This window comes from Salvia splendens, chromosome 14 (assembly GCF_004379255.2).
Source record: "Salvia splendens isolate huo1 chromosome 14, SspV2, whole genome shotgun sequence".
Classification (NCBI taxonomy): Eukaryota; Viridiplantae; Streptophyta; class Magnoliopsida; order Lamiales; family Lamiaceae; genus Salvia; species Salvia splendens.
This window is the reverse complement of record NC_056045.1, coordinates 19,870,417-19,886,556: the sequence shown is the minus strand read 5'-3', so window position 1 is coordinate 19,886,556 and position 16,140 is coordinate 19,870,417. Positions and strand designations below refer to the sequence as shown.

Genomic DNA, 16,140 nt, shown 5'->3' with positions numbered 1-16,140 from the left:
TGCTGCAAGAATTTAACTGGGAGGCAGTAGATAAGAAAGGCACGGAGAATAAGGTGGCTGATCACCTGAGCTGAATTATGCAAGAGGATAACGGGGAAGCCATCTCTGACGCATTCCCTGAAGAACATCTGTACCTGATCAAGTCCAGCTCTAAGTCCAGCCTTGAGTTGATCAACCAGTCTGAGAGGATAAACTGAGCTGATCAAGGGAAGGAGATCCAGCAGAAAGGAGAGTCATGGTTTGCTGATATGGCAAACTATTTGGTAACGGGCAAACTGCCCATGAATGCTGAGGTCACAAGAGCACAGAAGCATAAAATCAAGAGCGACTCCCACTACTTCTTCTGGGACGATCCATACTAGTGGAAAATGGGAGCTGATCAAGTTATCCGCCGTTGTAAACCCGAGTGGGAACAAGAGGACGTACTGGTCCACTGCCACACACTATCTTGTGGCGGTCATTTCGGTCCAAAGGAAACGGCGAGAAAGGTTCTTGACAGTGGTTTTATTGGTCTTCCCTTCATAAAGACGCTTACGAATTCTGCAAGAGATGCCCATGATGCCAACTGACTGGAGGAATCTCTGCGAAAGATGAAATGCCGCAGATCCCCGTGATAGTCTGCGAGATCTTTGACGTCTGGGGGATGGATTTCATGGGACCATTCCCATCATCTGAGGGAAATTTATATATTTTGGTGGCTGTGGACTATGTGTCCAAATGGATCAAGGCGAAGGCAACCAGGACTTGTGAGTCTAGGGAGGTGGCCAAATTCTTGAAGTCAAATATCTTTACCCGGTACGGAGTACCGCGGGCCGTCATCTCCGATCAAGGCACTCACTTCGTCAATCAGACCATTGAAGCGCTGATGAAAAAATATGGAGTCCACCACTGACTGTCTACACCCTACCACCCCCAGGTGAATGGTCAAGCAGATGTGTCAAACTGAGAGATCAAGGCGATCCTAGAGAAGACAGTAAACCTGACAAGGAAGGACTAGAGCCGCCGACTGGAGGGCGCGCTCTGGGCATACCGGGCCGCTTTCAAAACTCTGATTGGAATGTCCCCCTACCGACTGGTGTTTGGGAAGATGTGCCATCTACCAGTGGGGATTGAGCATCAAGCCTTCTGGGCTATAAAGGAGATGAACTTGAACACCGAGGCTTGCACTAGAGAGAGGAGATTACAGCTGCAGGAGCTTGAAGAGCTTCACCTCGATGCATATGATTCGGCCATGTGGTACAAGGAGAGAACAAAGATGTGGCACGACAAGAATCCCCGGAGGAAAGAGCTCAAGGTGGGGCAGAAAGTGTTACTCTTCCAGTCCAGACTCAAACTAATGCCGGGAAAGCTAAGATCAAAGTGGGCATGCCCTTATACCATAGTTGCCATACGCGCGAATGGAGCAATCGAACTCCAAGGAAGCGACCCTGATTCGTCTCCCTTCTTGGTAAATGGTCATCGGGTAAAGCCCTACAGAGACGGGAATGAGGTGTGCGTGGTGGAAGAAATTTCACTACTCATACCTGAATCTTTCCACTGATCGACGGTAAAAGGAGTTAACTGGGAACCTTTGGGTAGTCTGCTTGATCGAGCTAAATGTGGATTTCAGAATAGATAAACAGATCAAGTGACCTCCTAAGGGCACTCAGTCGACTCTTTGGTAACTTAGTGTAAATATATTTTTCTCTTTATTAAAGTTAAACAACTAAAAAGTATAAAAATTTAATATATATATATATATATATATATATATATTCGAAATCTCGAGTTCACCTGATCAAGTGGTTTTTCCTTGAGTATTCATCTGGACTGCCTTATCCACTTGATCAGTTGGATTCTGGGTTTATATTGTAGTCTAATGCCAGTGGCTTGTTCAAGGCTGGATCGATGAAAAGGCGCGCTTAATTGATGAAGCGTCGAGGGGAAGCCAACCGTTGCTCTTTCAAATAAAAGGGATTTCATCTGAAATATCACTCACTTTTTCCCTCACGCGCTAACCGTACCCAGATTTCACTCTAATTTTTTCTCTCTCAAATCGCAAGAACCCTAGCCAAAATTGCCACTACTCCAACCAAGCCCACCTTTACTCAAGCTACCCAGCTACCAAGGAAGAAGTAGAAGTAACATCTTACCCCAGCTCGTTTCAATTTTTAAAACAATCTCTGTTTTTATTTTTGTTTTTTTTGGTCTGTAATTACCATGTTTTTATCCATTTCACACTTAGCCAAAGTGTCTGGTCTAAGTGTGAGAAGTTTATGGATTTCTTGTTCTTTTTCTTGACTGAGTGTTTTTGTTTCTCTCTTGTTTTTTCTTATTTTCGGCATGATTTTAATTTGGGTACTATCTCCCACTTAGCTCAGTGTCTGGTCTAAGTGTGAGAAGTCTTACTTAGTTTTTGATATACTTGTGCCGTTGCCTAACCCTTTTTCCACTTCATCAAGACGGTCGAGGGCGAGCTATAATGCAGTGGGAAGGGGGAGGGTTAGCCTAATTGAAATCACACATGTCAGATTTAAAAACCAAACAAACATATAGAATTAATTAGGGCAGTATGCGTGAGATTGAGTAAATGAAAGATATGAATCCCTGGGGAAGAGTTAGAAGAAGGATACAACATATTTACATGTGAAAACTTAATTGCTCTCAACTTGACCAGTTTGGATGACGTAAGTATGATGGAAATGCTCAATTTAAATCCTTCTGTAAAGCCTCTCTAAAATGTTAGTTATAAGCCTAAGTAGAACACTTTCTACTATTTTTACTAAAATAGAGAGGCTACCTTTTGATATTTAGATGAAAACTGCACAAGTAGTAAGGACTAAAGATATTAGGACTTAACCATTTGAGCCACTTTTTCTTCATTTCTCAAACCCGCCTCATCAAACAAGGCACCCCCTAGTAAACCAAGTTGAGCCTGAATATACTTTTACCCGTCTTTTGAAACCTAAAACCCACATTTTTACATTTCATAAACACATGAGAAAAATGGGTCGAGAGATAAACTATTTCAAAAGGAAAGGGAATAGCGATAGAGGGGACGAAATAAATGGGTAGCCAGGTTGATCAAGTTAATCAGTTAGGTTGATCAAGTTAAAAAAAGTTGAAAAAGGGCAGGAAAGAAGTTTGTAACCTGACCCAGTAAGTCGATAGTTAAGAAATAAGCCAGGAAATTAAAGGCTAAGGTCGTAGCTTGACCAAGTGAGCTGCCAAGTGGCAAAGAAGTAAACCCAGCTTGATCCTGTAAAGTTGTTCAGATCTCGGTCGCTTGACTCATGTGCTTTTCATTTTTCTTTTTTCAGTTTATATTTTTAAATTTTAACCTAGAACCCCTAGGACCTTACCTAAACACTTTACTACCCTAAGCCCCATTACAACCAAAACAAAGACCTTAAGGAACTATCTTGTGCAGTCAGACTCGAGGTATTAAATGTGCAGCAATTACTGAGTGAACAGTCCTAACATCTCTGGTGAGAAATGAGTGACTAAGTGAATCCAACAGTTGGTTTAAATTTGAGCTATCTTGACGAACTGACACCTTGATCAAGTGAACGTGAAAGGGTGGAAACAAATGTTGTTGGCAAATGAATTGACCTCAACCTCGGGTATGATTGTTTGAAATTTATTCGGTTTTATGCATCTATGTGAATATGTGTCTATGTTTTGAGTCTTGTGTTTTGATTCTTCTTTTACTTTCTTGAAACGAGAAACCATGCCTGAAATTTGCCTTATTCTCTTTTTCTTTTCTTTTTCTTTATACTTGAGGACAAGTATGTTTTAAGTGTGAGCAGTTTGATAAGGCCTATTTCATGCATCGGTTTAGAGGGTAAAATGTAGGCTACTTAATCAGTTTTACGCAGAAATCGAGTGTTAATTGTGCAGGAATGCCGCTTGACCAAGGACAGCAAGGCCAAACTGATCATGTTGGCGCAGAAGGCGAAAAAGGCCCAAAACAGTGTGCGTTGATCAAGGTGATGTGCAAGCAGTTAGCCGGGGACCACTACATTGCAGAAGAGGACACGTATAGCCGATGCGCTGGAAAGCGATCCTCAATCGGTTATCAAGGACCACTGCGAAACAGAAAGGGGACACGTATAAGCTGACTCGACGGATAAGACCCGCAATTCCAGCAAGGACTAAGATTCTCTGCCAAAATTGTTATCACAGCTGGAAGTTGTTATGAATAGTCTATAAATAGAGGACGCATCGCCATAGAAGAAAATCTTCGTTCCTTTTATCTTCTTTTTAGTTCCATTTTTTAGTTTTCTTTCCTTTACATTTTAGGAGTTACGTTCCAATTTCGTTTAGAGAGTTAGGAATGGTTAGCTAGAGAGTAAGAAGGAGTGCGACAGAAGGGAGCGCGATAGAGAAACCCAGTTCTGTTCGGCGCAGTTTCAGTTTCCGGCCGAGGACCTTTTGAATTTATCGCTTTCTTACATTTCAGATTTAGTCACTTAGTTAAATTTTGTGTTTGTTACGTAGTTGAAAATTCGTTCTTGTTTTGTATTCTGCACTTTCCAAGTTCTGTTCTGAATACTGTTTAGAATCAAAGTTATTTGTTTTCGGAAATCTCGTCGACTGATCTAGCTCAGTTTCAGTTTTAAATTCCCAGATCCAATGTTTGAACTTGCATGATGTTGAATGGCAAACTAATTCATAGATTCGTAGCATGCTTAAGTAGTTAAGTCATTTATTTCAGTTTGTCGCTTACCTGATCAGTCCACTGTTTCCAGCATGATATGTCATTTGATCAAGTAGATAGTTTACATTCTGTCTAGCTTAATCCAGTGGTTTAAAGGAAAAAAAAACACTAAACTTAAAGCGTGGCCGCAGCCAAAACCATGTTCACTAAACACACACTCAACGCACCAGCTTCTCTGTGGGATCGATCTTGTACTTGCCGCTTACTGTTTTAAGTAGGTTGTATATTAGGGAGTTATAAATAGTTTTGAAAGAGAGAGGGGCGCCTTGATCAAGTTGTTATATTTTTATATTATTTGATCGACTCCACGCAAATCCTTGCCTTTCAAATTGGTATTCCGGCATGTTCTTGTAGATTCTTTGTTGGTCCTTCACTGAATAGAAAATTCAAGAGTGAACTCAATAGAGATAAAACTCATCATAATACTCCCTTCGTTCCAGAAGGTTTGTCACACTTCGTTTTTGCACCCATTTTGCAAAAATAATAATAAATAGTTAAAGTGGGGAGAGAATAAAGTAAGAGACAGAATAATGTAGAGAATAATCTAATTACGTTATTCTCTCTCTTACTTTATACTCTCTCTCCACTTTAACTATTTATTATTTTTGCAAAACGAGTGCAAAAAAGAAGTGTGACAAACAGTTTGGGACGGAGGAAGTATTAATCTTCAAAAGTGTATCTTTGTAGTCCAACAATAAAGCTTTTATATAGACAAAGAAAATTCAAAACATAAGGAAAAATTATTTTTAAAGGAAAATTAAACTAGAAAGGAAATGAACTACAACGAAACTATAAATAATAGAAGGAAAGAATATCAAAACCAGTTAATATTGGTCAATAACTTTCCATCTACTTCTAATTAACTAGGAAAACATATAAATATCAAAACAATGTACGAACTTTAGGAAATTTTAATTTATAGAAAGGAAGAAAATCAAAGATAATTAAATTCAACCATGGGTTACTTGTGACACATCCATTTAGGTGATTATTTGGACAAAATCTATCTGTACAATATCAAATGTTACATTTAAAGCACTTGAACTAAATCATGTGATAGGCATATAAAACCCTAAAACATGAATTCTATGGAGAGAAATCGATACTTTGATGATTTTTCATAGAATTAAAGTGGTTTGTTACTTTTCCACGTGATGGTCTTTAGAATTCGACCAAAGATCTTCTGACTGTTTCCCAAACTTTCATTTTAATCTTAGAGTGTGTAAAGCTTATCAAAATAAATTGGTCTTAACTAGAGAAGCGACAGAGTTCCTACTTTAAATAGGAATGAAATTTTTTATCCACGCCAGAAGAAGGGAGGGAGATAGGGAAATTTGATGTCAAATAGACTTATGTCTGCGTCTCTCATCTACGCATCTACTCCACCGTCTATGAAATAATGTTCCATTTTGCTATTTTGGGATGTTCGTGATTTAAAGTCCCATTTGCTTTTTTCCATTTTAGGTAAGTGGACCCACCATTCACTTAACTCATTACACTAATATTCTATTATAAAACCAATACATAAAAGCAACGTCCACTTTCCACTAACTCATTTTCTCATTTTTCTTCACAAAATCAAACAATTTCTTAAACCATGTGCCGAGTCAAAACAAGACTATAAATAGCACACTGAGAGAGTATTTATAAATTTATATTGGATCTTATTAGGGTTTTATGAAGGTCTGTATCCTAACCACACCTATTTAGCTTTTAATGATTAAATTGTGCTCCAATTTTATTCAAGCCCGAACATAATATTATTATCATGGCACTACAGTAAAATAATGTTGATTGTCCATCCAAATATGATATTAGGTGTATTACGGGCTTCATATTTAATTTGATTATTTTCCTCATTTAATAATAAATGTCCATTAGTTAAATAAAGTCTACTAGTGACTTGATTACTTAACATCTATTTCTGAAAGTGGTCTTGTTCAAAAGTCTCATTTATTATTCATGGAATAAATTACAACTGTTCAGTTTCTGGATAATAATAATCAATTCCAAATACCTCTTAGGATATTACCAAGACAGACTCGTGGAGGCCGCGATTCAGTGTAATAACAATCCTAGTACCGCTAGACACTGATAACCACTGCCCAAGATATCAAGATTCTTAGATTAAGAAAAATCTGCACCTAACAAATCAAAAGTAGTGCACAATCAATATCTTGTGCTTAAAGTTAAATATAGTATTGATTAAGAAATAATAATCATTGGGACCTCCAATTTTAATAAATAGCAATAAAACCTTGTATTATTGTTATATTCGTTCAGTGCTATACTACATCTACGTTTTTTTTCTTAGGGTTATGAAATATACAGACTGACATTGCAACCTTTCATGATATGTAGTCAAGGCCTATATGGATTGTGAAATTTTATTTCTCTTTTGCAAAGAACCGACCGTGTTACTTTACTGTGAATGACACTCACAAACAATCTACTAAGCAAAAGATTTCGACTTATTTATTTCTTATACATTCAAATATTGCAAAACATATTATAAATGTGAAAACCAGACACATTGTGCAAAATACTCTGTTCCATTTATTGGAAAATAAACAAAGACTTTTTATAATATACTAGCACTTAAATATGCTTTAAAGTATACAAAACTCTAACCTCTAACCGTGGTTTATCCACAAATAAATTGTACTATCTTATAGTATAAAAATTCCATAACGAAAATATTGTTAAATTCCTTATTTTTTCTATCTTCCATTTTCAATTTTAAATTGAATACTTAGGGATAGTAAAAGTAAATCACATATAATTTTCTATTTATGCTGAGAAAATTTATGTAGAAAAAGATCAATTAACTAAAAAACAACACAAAATTCCAATAAACTCTCATTAATGCTTAACGGGCCAAAATAACCCATTAAGCATTTACCCACAGCCATATCACAACCCCTAACAATATAAAACAAATTCTCAACATACTAAAAATTCAAATTCCACATAATTCAATCATAACACACCACCCTACGATGAAAATAAATTTATTTTAAAACACATTAATCAATAGTTCATCACATATATAGTGTACTCAACCGTGGCAGCCCCACTCTTGGGATCAAAAACATGGGTTCGGCCCTGAACATAGCCACGTGCCCATCGAAAAAGCCCAGAACCGCCAATGACGGGCATTTCTCTCACGTGATCAAATACAGCATTCCTTCCCAAAATAGTAATTGAGCTTCCGTTATATTTCCCGGTTGTGAAGAAGAAGTTCATAGCCATCAATAGCCCGAGCTCCTCTTGTGAAGCCATCCCGTAGAACCCTTGGGCTTTTCCGACTGCCTTTGAGCTCAGTTCGGGCCCTAGGGTTAGCGGGTTTTCGATCATGTTGACTTGCCCGAAGCCCGATTTAGTAACGGGCTTCACGATGGGTATTGATGAAGGGGGGTTCCAGCTCGGGATGTCGTGCCAATAGACGCGGAAGCGACTTAGCTTCTGCTTCAGAGCAATCTGGTCGAGCTCGAGCTCGAGCTCGACTAGATTGATGTCGGTGCGTCCATCAATGATGTGATCCCCCACATGAGTGAAAATTGCCAAATGCATATGTATGCAGACACAAGCTCAACCTTCAAAAGGTATGTAAGCATAAGAATAGGTAGTTTTTTGCTTTGAAACATCTATTGTCAACACCATCGGATACACAGGCGGACTAGTAGCGCGATGCTTTGAACTATTCCTCCACGGCGTGCACCGAGACAATGATGTTAACACTTAAACACCTCAACATCACCCGTTCTCACGTTTTGTGTCCATTGCGGCCTTGGATACCACTTTGGATTCATAAGTGTATTAATTGAAGTGGCCCCACTTCACACTTACATAGGTGATTCCTCGTCGAGTTTCTTGCCATACTCGGTCTCCTTTAAGAATTCAATCTCCTCGAGATTCTTTAGAAATCATTAAAATTTATAGACTTAACATCACCACTAGGCAAGTTTTTCAACACTCTATTGCTCTCTGGGAAATAGATATAGATGAGTGTTTCACACGAACTCTCATAGCTTAGTTTTCCCATTGAACCAAGTTCTTGGGATCTCCAGTCATCATGGTTGGGGTACCACTATGACAATTCTTTAGTTTGTGGATTTTAAACACATTCCCTCTAGCAATTTATTCATTTTGATCACGATTTAACCATATGGCTAGCGGATCCACTAGATTAGCCAATTACTTCACATAGTCAAATGTAATCATCTATGATGTGATCAAATGTCTCATGGTATTATGTTGTCGACGAATATGTCGAGACTTACCATTGTAAAAGCCATTATTTGCCCTTCCTATAGCAGCTTAGCTATCACAGTGAATCAACACTGAAGGTATTGGCTTAGACCACCATTGAATATCCTCACTAGCTTTATTTAAAGCTATGAATTCCGATTCCATGGTTGATCGGGCTATGTATGTCTGTTTTGTGTGCCCCCCAATAGTAAAGACATATCCACTTGTTCAAAGTTAGTCTTTGTTATCGGATATCCAATTCGCATCACAGTACCCTTCAAGTACCGGGGGTATCTCGAGAATTGTAGCCCATGATTTTAAGTATATATCAAGTACCTCAAAACTCTTACAAGAGCTTTCCAATGCTCCTTGCTTGGATTGCTCGTGTAACGACTCAACTTGTTCACAACGCAAGCAATGTCAAGTCTAGTGCAATTAGCAATTAGTCAAATTCACAATGCACCCAATGACCCGTGCATAATCTTCTTGTGCCACGGACTCGCCCTTGTTCTTGCTCAAGTGAACATTGAGCTCTATAGGCGTCTTAGCCAACATGCCATTATAGGCGTTGAATCTCTTTAGTACTTTCTCAACATAATGAGATTGTGTCAAGATGATTCCTTCGAATTTTCTTAGAATTTTCATTCCAAAAATCACATCGGCTAGACCCATGTCCTTCATGTCAAAGTTTCTCTTGAACATGGTTTTCGTATCGTTAATCACTTGGGTGTTACTACCCATGATTAACATATCATTAACGTAGAGGCACACTATAACGTATCCATTATCAGTGTTCTTAATGTAGACACATTTGTCACATTCATTGATTTTAAATCTATTTAATAGCATCACATTAACAAATTTCAAGTGTTATTGCAATAACGCTTGTTTCAATCCATAGAGGGACTTAACCAGTTTGCATACCTTTCTCTCTTGTCTAGGTACTACAAAACATTCAAGTTGTTCCATATAGATTTCATCTTAAAGGTCACTATTTAGAAACGCAGTTTTAACATCCATTTGATAAATCTCAAGATTGTTCACATAACCAATCACGAGAAGCACTCGAATTGATGTAATCCTCGTTACTGGTGAATAGATATCGAAAAAATCATACCCTTCCTTTTCTTTAAAGTCTTTGACTACCAGTCAGACTCTATACTTATCAACTGTTCAATCTTCCTTAAACTTCCTTTTAAGGATCCATTTGTATCCTAAAGGTTTAGCACCATTAGGTAGATCAACCAACACCCAAGTATGGTTTAGCAAAATCGAATCAATTTCGCTTTGAACAGATTTTCTCCAATGCAACCCATCATGGCCATCAAAGGCTACTTTTATTGATGTTGGTTTTTCATCCAACATAAAAGCAATGTAGTCAGGACCAAAGGTCTTTGGTCCTCTGACCATACTACCACGTCTTACTACTGTATCGTTGGATCAGGACTTGTTCGCTTGTGCGATTCTGGCGCTTCATCCGCTGATTTAGAACTAGTGGTTTCATCCTCAATTCTCGTCTCAGAATTGGATGCAACATTTTCCCTCTCTTTGTGAGGAAATGTATTTTTAAAAAATATGACATTTCTTGACTCGATTGTTGTTCCTACGGTCACAGTCGGTATTTCAGACTTTTAGACAACAAATTGATATTCACTATTATTAAGTACATACACAATAAAGATACAATCAATCGTTTTAGAACTGATTGTAACTTCTTTCAGTGGAGGAACCATCACCTTGTCAAACACCCCCACACTTTGAGGTATTTGTAGGATGACTTCCTTCCCTTCCACAACTCATAAGGAGTGACATCCTTACTTTTGAGTGAGATTTTGTTTAGGATGTAGTTGGCTGTCAAAACAGCTTCCCCACATGTTCTGGGCATCCCTGAACTTATCAGTAACGCATTCGTCATCTATTTAAGATTTTGATTCTTGCGTTATACAACACAATTAGATTGTGGTGAATATGGAGCAGTCGCTTGATGAGTTATACCACATGCGTTGCATAATTCGTCAAACAAGGCTACGTATTCGCCTCCTCTATCACTTCGAATCATTTTGATTTACAATCCAAGTTGATTCTCGACTTCGTTCTTATAATTTTTTAACACTTCAATTGCTGCATCTTTACTTCTTAAAAGATAAAGATAGCAACATCTTGTGCAATCATCTATGAACGTGATAAAGTACTTTACATCACTTCTAGTTTGCACGAATTTTAAATCACATATAACAATGTGAATTTTCAAGGGGTGGGGTTTCATGTTTCGTTCAATAGAATGAAACAATAATCTAGTCATTTTCGCATCAAGACAAATCTCACATATGTTTTGGGTATTGACTTCTTTTTCTTTAGTAAATCCAAGTTAACTAAACGTTTTATAGCATTAGGATTTACATGTCCTAATCTATAAAGCCACCAATTTGAACACTCAGTCAAATAGGATAAAGTAGTAGCATTTCCATTATTAGCCAATGGTTTTTCAACGCGGCGAATACACTCAGTTTAAAGAGAACTCTCGGTTACATAACACTTTCCGATGGGTTTCCAAACTTATACACAAAGAACTTATCGGACTCAAATACAAGTTTAAACCCATATTTACAAGTATTGATCCAGAAATTATGTTCTTGCGTATGTCCGGGACATGTAGCACTTTCTTAGAGTGATTGTCACGTCGGACGTCATCTTGAGGACCACATCTCCAAAGTCGACACATTTGGACGAGGCTTGGTTCCCCATGTTGAGCTTTCTTCCCTCAACAGTCTTGTAAGTTTAGAACTTATTTCTATCAGCACACACGTGGACAATGACGCCCGTGTCGATATACCAACCACATTTGTTCTCGACGTGGTTGACTTCTTCAGTTACCACGGCGGCTATGTTGCCTTTTCCATGTTTGATAAAGTTGGGTCCACCAAGCTTCTTGGTTGGTGGCTTCATCTTTCTCCCGACATCTGGACGGGTGCCAAATGTCTCTCGACATCTCCCAGGGAATGGGCGGGTGCCAAATATCTGCTGACATGGGCGGGTGTTTCAAGACACGGGCGGGTGTCAAACGTCTCCCGATATTTTCTAAGGGACCGACGTGTTCCAAATGTCTCTCGACATTTGCTAAGGTACGAACGGAAGCCAAATGTCTCCCCATGTCTCCCGACGAACGGGAGACCGACGGGTGCAAAATTTGCTCCCGACATCTCCTAAGAGACGGACGGGTGCAAAATTTCTCCCGACATCTCACATGGGATGTGAGGGTGTAAAACGTCTACTGACATTTCCTAAGGCACGGATGGGAGCCATATCTCCCGACGAAAGGGAAACCGACGGGTGCAAAAATTGCTCCCGACATTCCACATGCTCCCGACATTTCCTTAGGGACTGGCGTTTGCCAAATGTCTCCCGACATATTCTAAGGTACTAACAGGAGTGAAATGTCTCCCGACGTTTTGAAAACACGGACGGGTGAGAAATGTCTCCCGACATTTCCCATACCACGGACGGGAGTCAAATGTCCGTCATGTCTCCCGACGAACGGGAGACGTCCCTTGGGACCAACGTGTGTCAAATGTCTTCCAACATTTTCTATGGCACGGACTGGAGCAAAATGTCTCACATGTCTCCCGACGAACGGGAGACATCCCTTGAGACAAATGGGACACGCCCAACGACCATATCCATGGGGACAACGGGAAATGTCCTATAAGACTTCCCAATCATTGACCATTCACGAGGTCTCTCCCCTACATTGGAGTCAGTCGTGTTGATCACAAAGGCATCAACTCTCGTGTTGGACCCGACGGTCCCAATACTCAACCCATTAGAGGATTCTATGGAGCCACTAAACGTGGAACCACTAGTTCTCGTGTTGGCCCCTAAGGCCCCAACACACGTGTTGATCCCGAAGGCCTCAACACTTGATCCATTGGAGGATCTCACGGAACCACTAACAGTGGAACTGTCATTTAGTGTGTTGGCCCCGGAGGTCTCAACACCCGTGTTGATCCTTATGGACTCAACACACGATCCATTGAAAGATCTCGCGGAACCACTAACAGTGGAACCGTCATTTTGCGTGTTGGCCCCGTGGGCCCCAACACCGTGTTGACCCCGAAGGATCCAACACACGATCCTTTTAAGGATCTCATGGAACCACTTAATGTGGAACCATCGGTGCTACCCAAGGTGGATGCACCAGCGACCCAAACAGGTTAGTAAGCGCCCATGGCGCTTGGATAATCAAGGGTAATGACATGGACTCGATGGGAGTCGTGGTCATGGCGGGGACCCGACGGGGAACAATGGGCACGTCGGTGTTGGAGTCGGGGAAAGCGACGACAGGGAACTCAGCGACGGGATCCATCTTCATGCTAAGGCATTAGTTTGAAAGTTTTAGATTCAGTTTAAAGTCCAAACTCCTTCTTCAACGACAAGTATATCTCGTCTTGCGATTGTTGGTTTTAGATTGACTGTGATACAAATATACACTAATCGGGCGTAATACAACCCAATGCAGAATGGAGAAATTAAACGAAAATAAACTGAATTGAAATTACAAAAAAGAATTCGAAACAATAAACCGTAAAGATGTAAGCCGAGTCGAGGAGTCAATTTTCCGCAAGACGAGATACGCCCCGGTAGTGCTCTCGGATTGGCGTGTCGTCCCCAAAGATAGAACGGCTTCGTCTTGTTGGTTGCAGCACCGCAAACAGAACAAGCTTCGGAGAACTAGATGATGGCGAGGGCAGAGCTTTGACGGAAGACTATGCACAGAGAGAGAGAGCTATGCAAATTATATGCTAAGTTTGCTTGTGGTTGTGTGTCGTATGCAATGCATGGAGTGACTGCCTATTTATAGGCCAAGTCCACCCATTGGGTATTGATGGAGTCAACGGCCATTATGTGTGTCATGATGGCTTGACTGTAACCGGCGGGGGTTACAAGCCGTTACGGGAGCTAGAGAGACATGATGCATCTGGACACGCTACACGACGAGATTCATCGTGGACCTTTTGGCACACGATCCGTCGGGGTCCATCGGGGACCTTTTGTCACCCGCTATGCGTCGGGGTCCATCGTGGAACGTTTGGGACCCGCTATACTGTTAGAATTAATCTCAGAATCATCACAGACCGTTGGATGCAATGGGAGAGATCAAAGGGCCGAGAATATTCGACAGCTCAATTCAAAGGCAACGGCTAGTTTGTTGGCAGCGGTTTTAACTAACTTCACCAACCGAGATCAGAAGCTGTTGAAGCTTGAAGGGAGTGATATAAAATCATGAAGAGCTGCATTAAATGAGCTCAATCAGTCACCTCAACATTCAAGAAAAGATTCTCCATGTTCATCACTTGATTAGTTCTTGGTTATAGAATTAGATTAGAGGTGTTTGAAGTTCTTGGAGTGAGTTCTTGAGAGATTGTAAAATTCTATTCCTCATCTCATACTTAGTGAATCATTTTGCCTTTGGCCGTGGATGTAGATCTTACGATCGAACCACGTAAAATCCTTTGTGTTCTTTTCTTATTGCTTGATTGTTGCTATTGTCGATCTTTGCTCTTTTTCATAACAAGTGGCGCCGTCTGTGGGAATCGAATGAGGAAAGATTGGTTGATTTTGCGGTGTGTTTCTTGCACATCAGGCGCTTGAAGAAATGGCTACTACAAGATTTGAGACTGAGAAATTCTCCGGCAAGAATGATTTCGGATTATGGCGCATTAAGATGCGCGCGTTGTTGGTGCAGCAAGGTCTTGGAGATGCCATCAAGGATGATGCTGGAAAGGCAGCGGTTGAAGGCGCTCAAGATGATAAAGCTATGTTGTATGGCAGGGAGAAGACCATTACTCTGGAAGAGGTGCAGTGTGCTCTCAAATCTAAAGAGCTAAGAAAGTCCAATGCATGCCAAGAAGTAGGGAATCAGGCTCTGAATGTGAAGGGGTTCAAAGGGAAGAAGAAGAAGTTCACTCAGTACCAGAACCCCATTATCAGAAGCAGATTGATATCCCAGTGAAAGAAAATAGGAGTTGTCATTATTGCAAGAAGCCCGGGCATCTCAAAAGGGATTGCCACTCATGGAAGAGGAAACAAAATGAAGAAAAGGCTGCCCAAAACTAGGCTGATCTTGCAGAGGATACTGATCCACCCCAGATCATGAATGTGGTGAGTGGTGGGATAGAGGTTTCTTGGATAATGGACTCTGGATGCAGCTTCCATATTTGTTCCAACAAGGCTTGGTTTGAGAACCTATCTGAGGCAACCGGGTCTGTAATGTTGGGGAATGATCAGATGTGCTACATCAAAGGCATTGGAGACATTAGATTGAGAGCTCATGATGGATCAACAAAGCTGCTTACTCAAGTCAGGTACATTCCTGAGATTAAGAGGAATTTAATTTCACTTGGCATGCTTGAATCTAGTGGATTCAAATTTTCTTCTGAGAAAGGCTATATGAATGTCTCACTTAATGGGAAAATCTTGCTGATTGCTGAGAGAAGAAATAGTTTATACTATCTAGTAGCAGAAACTGTTGTTGCTTCAGTAAATCTTGCAGAGAACTCTGATATGGACCTATGGCACAAAAGGCTAGGCCATCTTGGAGAGAGTGGGATGAGAGAACTGATCAAGAAAGGGGTTATTCCAGCTGGTAAAGATCAGGGGTTCAAGAAATGTGAACACTGTGCTCTGGGAAAAAGCAAGAAACTACCATACAAGGGTGGAAAGCACACCTCCAAATCACCTCTTGATTATGCACATTGTGATCTATGGGGTCCAGCTCAGCCTGCTTCTATGGGAGGAGGCAGATATTTCATGTCAATAATAGATGATTATAGCAGAAAAGTCTGGATATACATCTTAAAGCAGAAGTCACAGGCGTTTGAAAAATTCAGAGAATGGTGCACAGAGATGAGGCTGAAGAAATCCACCACTCTTAAATGCTTGAGGACTGATAACGGGCTGGAATTCTTATATGAGGAATTTGAGTCTTTCTGCAAGTCAAGTGGTATACAAAGGCATAGGACAGTCCCGGCTAACCCGCAACAAAACGGAGTTGCTGAGAGAATGAACCGGACCCTCCTTGATAGAGTCAGATGTATGCTCCTGTCATCCGGCTTGCCAAAGGTGTTCTGGGGGGGCAGTGTGTACTGCTGCGGTGCTGATTAACAGTTCTCCATCATCGGCTATAGGGAATG

The 16,140-nt window shown here is 40.4% G+C and overlaps 2 protein-coding genes across 2 annotated transcripts; one reads left to right on the top strand and one right to left on the bottom strand.

Annotated features, from left to right (window-relative positions):
- The first annotated feature begins 1,057 nt into the window (after positions 1 to 1,057).
- Positions 1,058 to 1,540, top strand: LOC121764313. Its single transcript, XM_042160355.1, has one exon. It carries the CDS (start codon positions 1,058 to 1,060, stop codon positions 1,538 to 1,540), a length of 483 nt encoding a protein of 160 aa, XP_042016289.1.
- Positions 1,541 to 7,729: 6,189 nt separating this feature from the next.
- Positions 7,730 to 8,362, bottom strand: LOC121764312 (dirigent protein 22-like). The gene is made up of 2 exons (XM_042160353.1): positions 8,296 to 8,362; positions 7,730 to 8,205 (listed from the first exon to the last, which is right to left on the bottom strand). Exons 1-2 carry the CDS (start codon positions 8,360 to 8,362, stop codon positions 7,730 to 7,732), a joined length of 543 nt encoding a protein of 180 aa, XP_042016287.1.
- Positions 8,363 to 16,140: the final 7,778 nt, after the last annotated feature.

Bases quoted from the DNA above. Each gene is read 5' to 3' on its own strand.
- LOC121764313 (XM_042160355.1), top strand. From the start codon at position 1,058: ATGTCCCCCTACCGACTGGTGTTTGGGAAGATGTGCCATCTACCAGTG.
- LOC121764312 (XM_042160353.1), bottom strand. From the start codon at position 8,362: ATGGTGTTGACAATAGATGTTTCAAAGCAAAAAACTACCTATTCTTAT. The intron at 8,206-8,295 runs GTTGAGCTTGTG...ACATCAATCTAG, and splicing joins TGCTTACATACCTTTTGAAG to TCGAGCTCGAGCTCGAGCTC.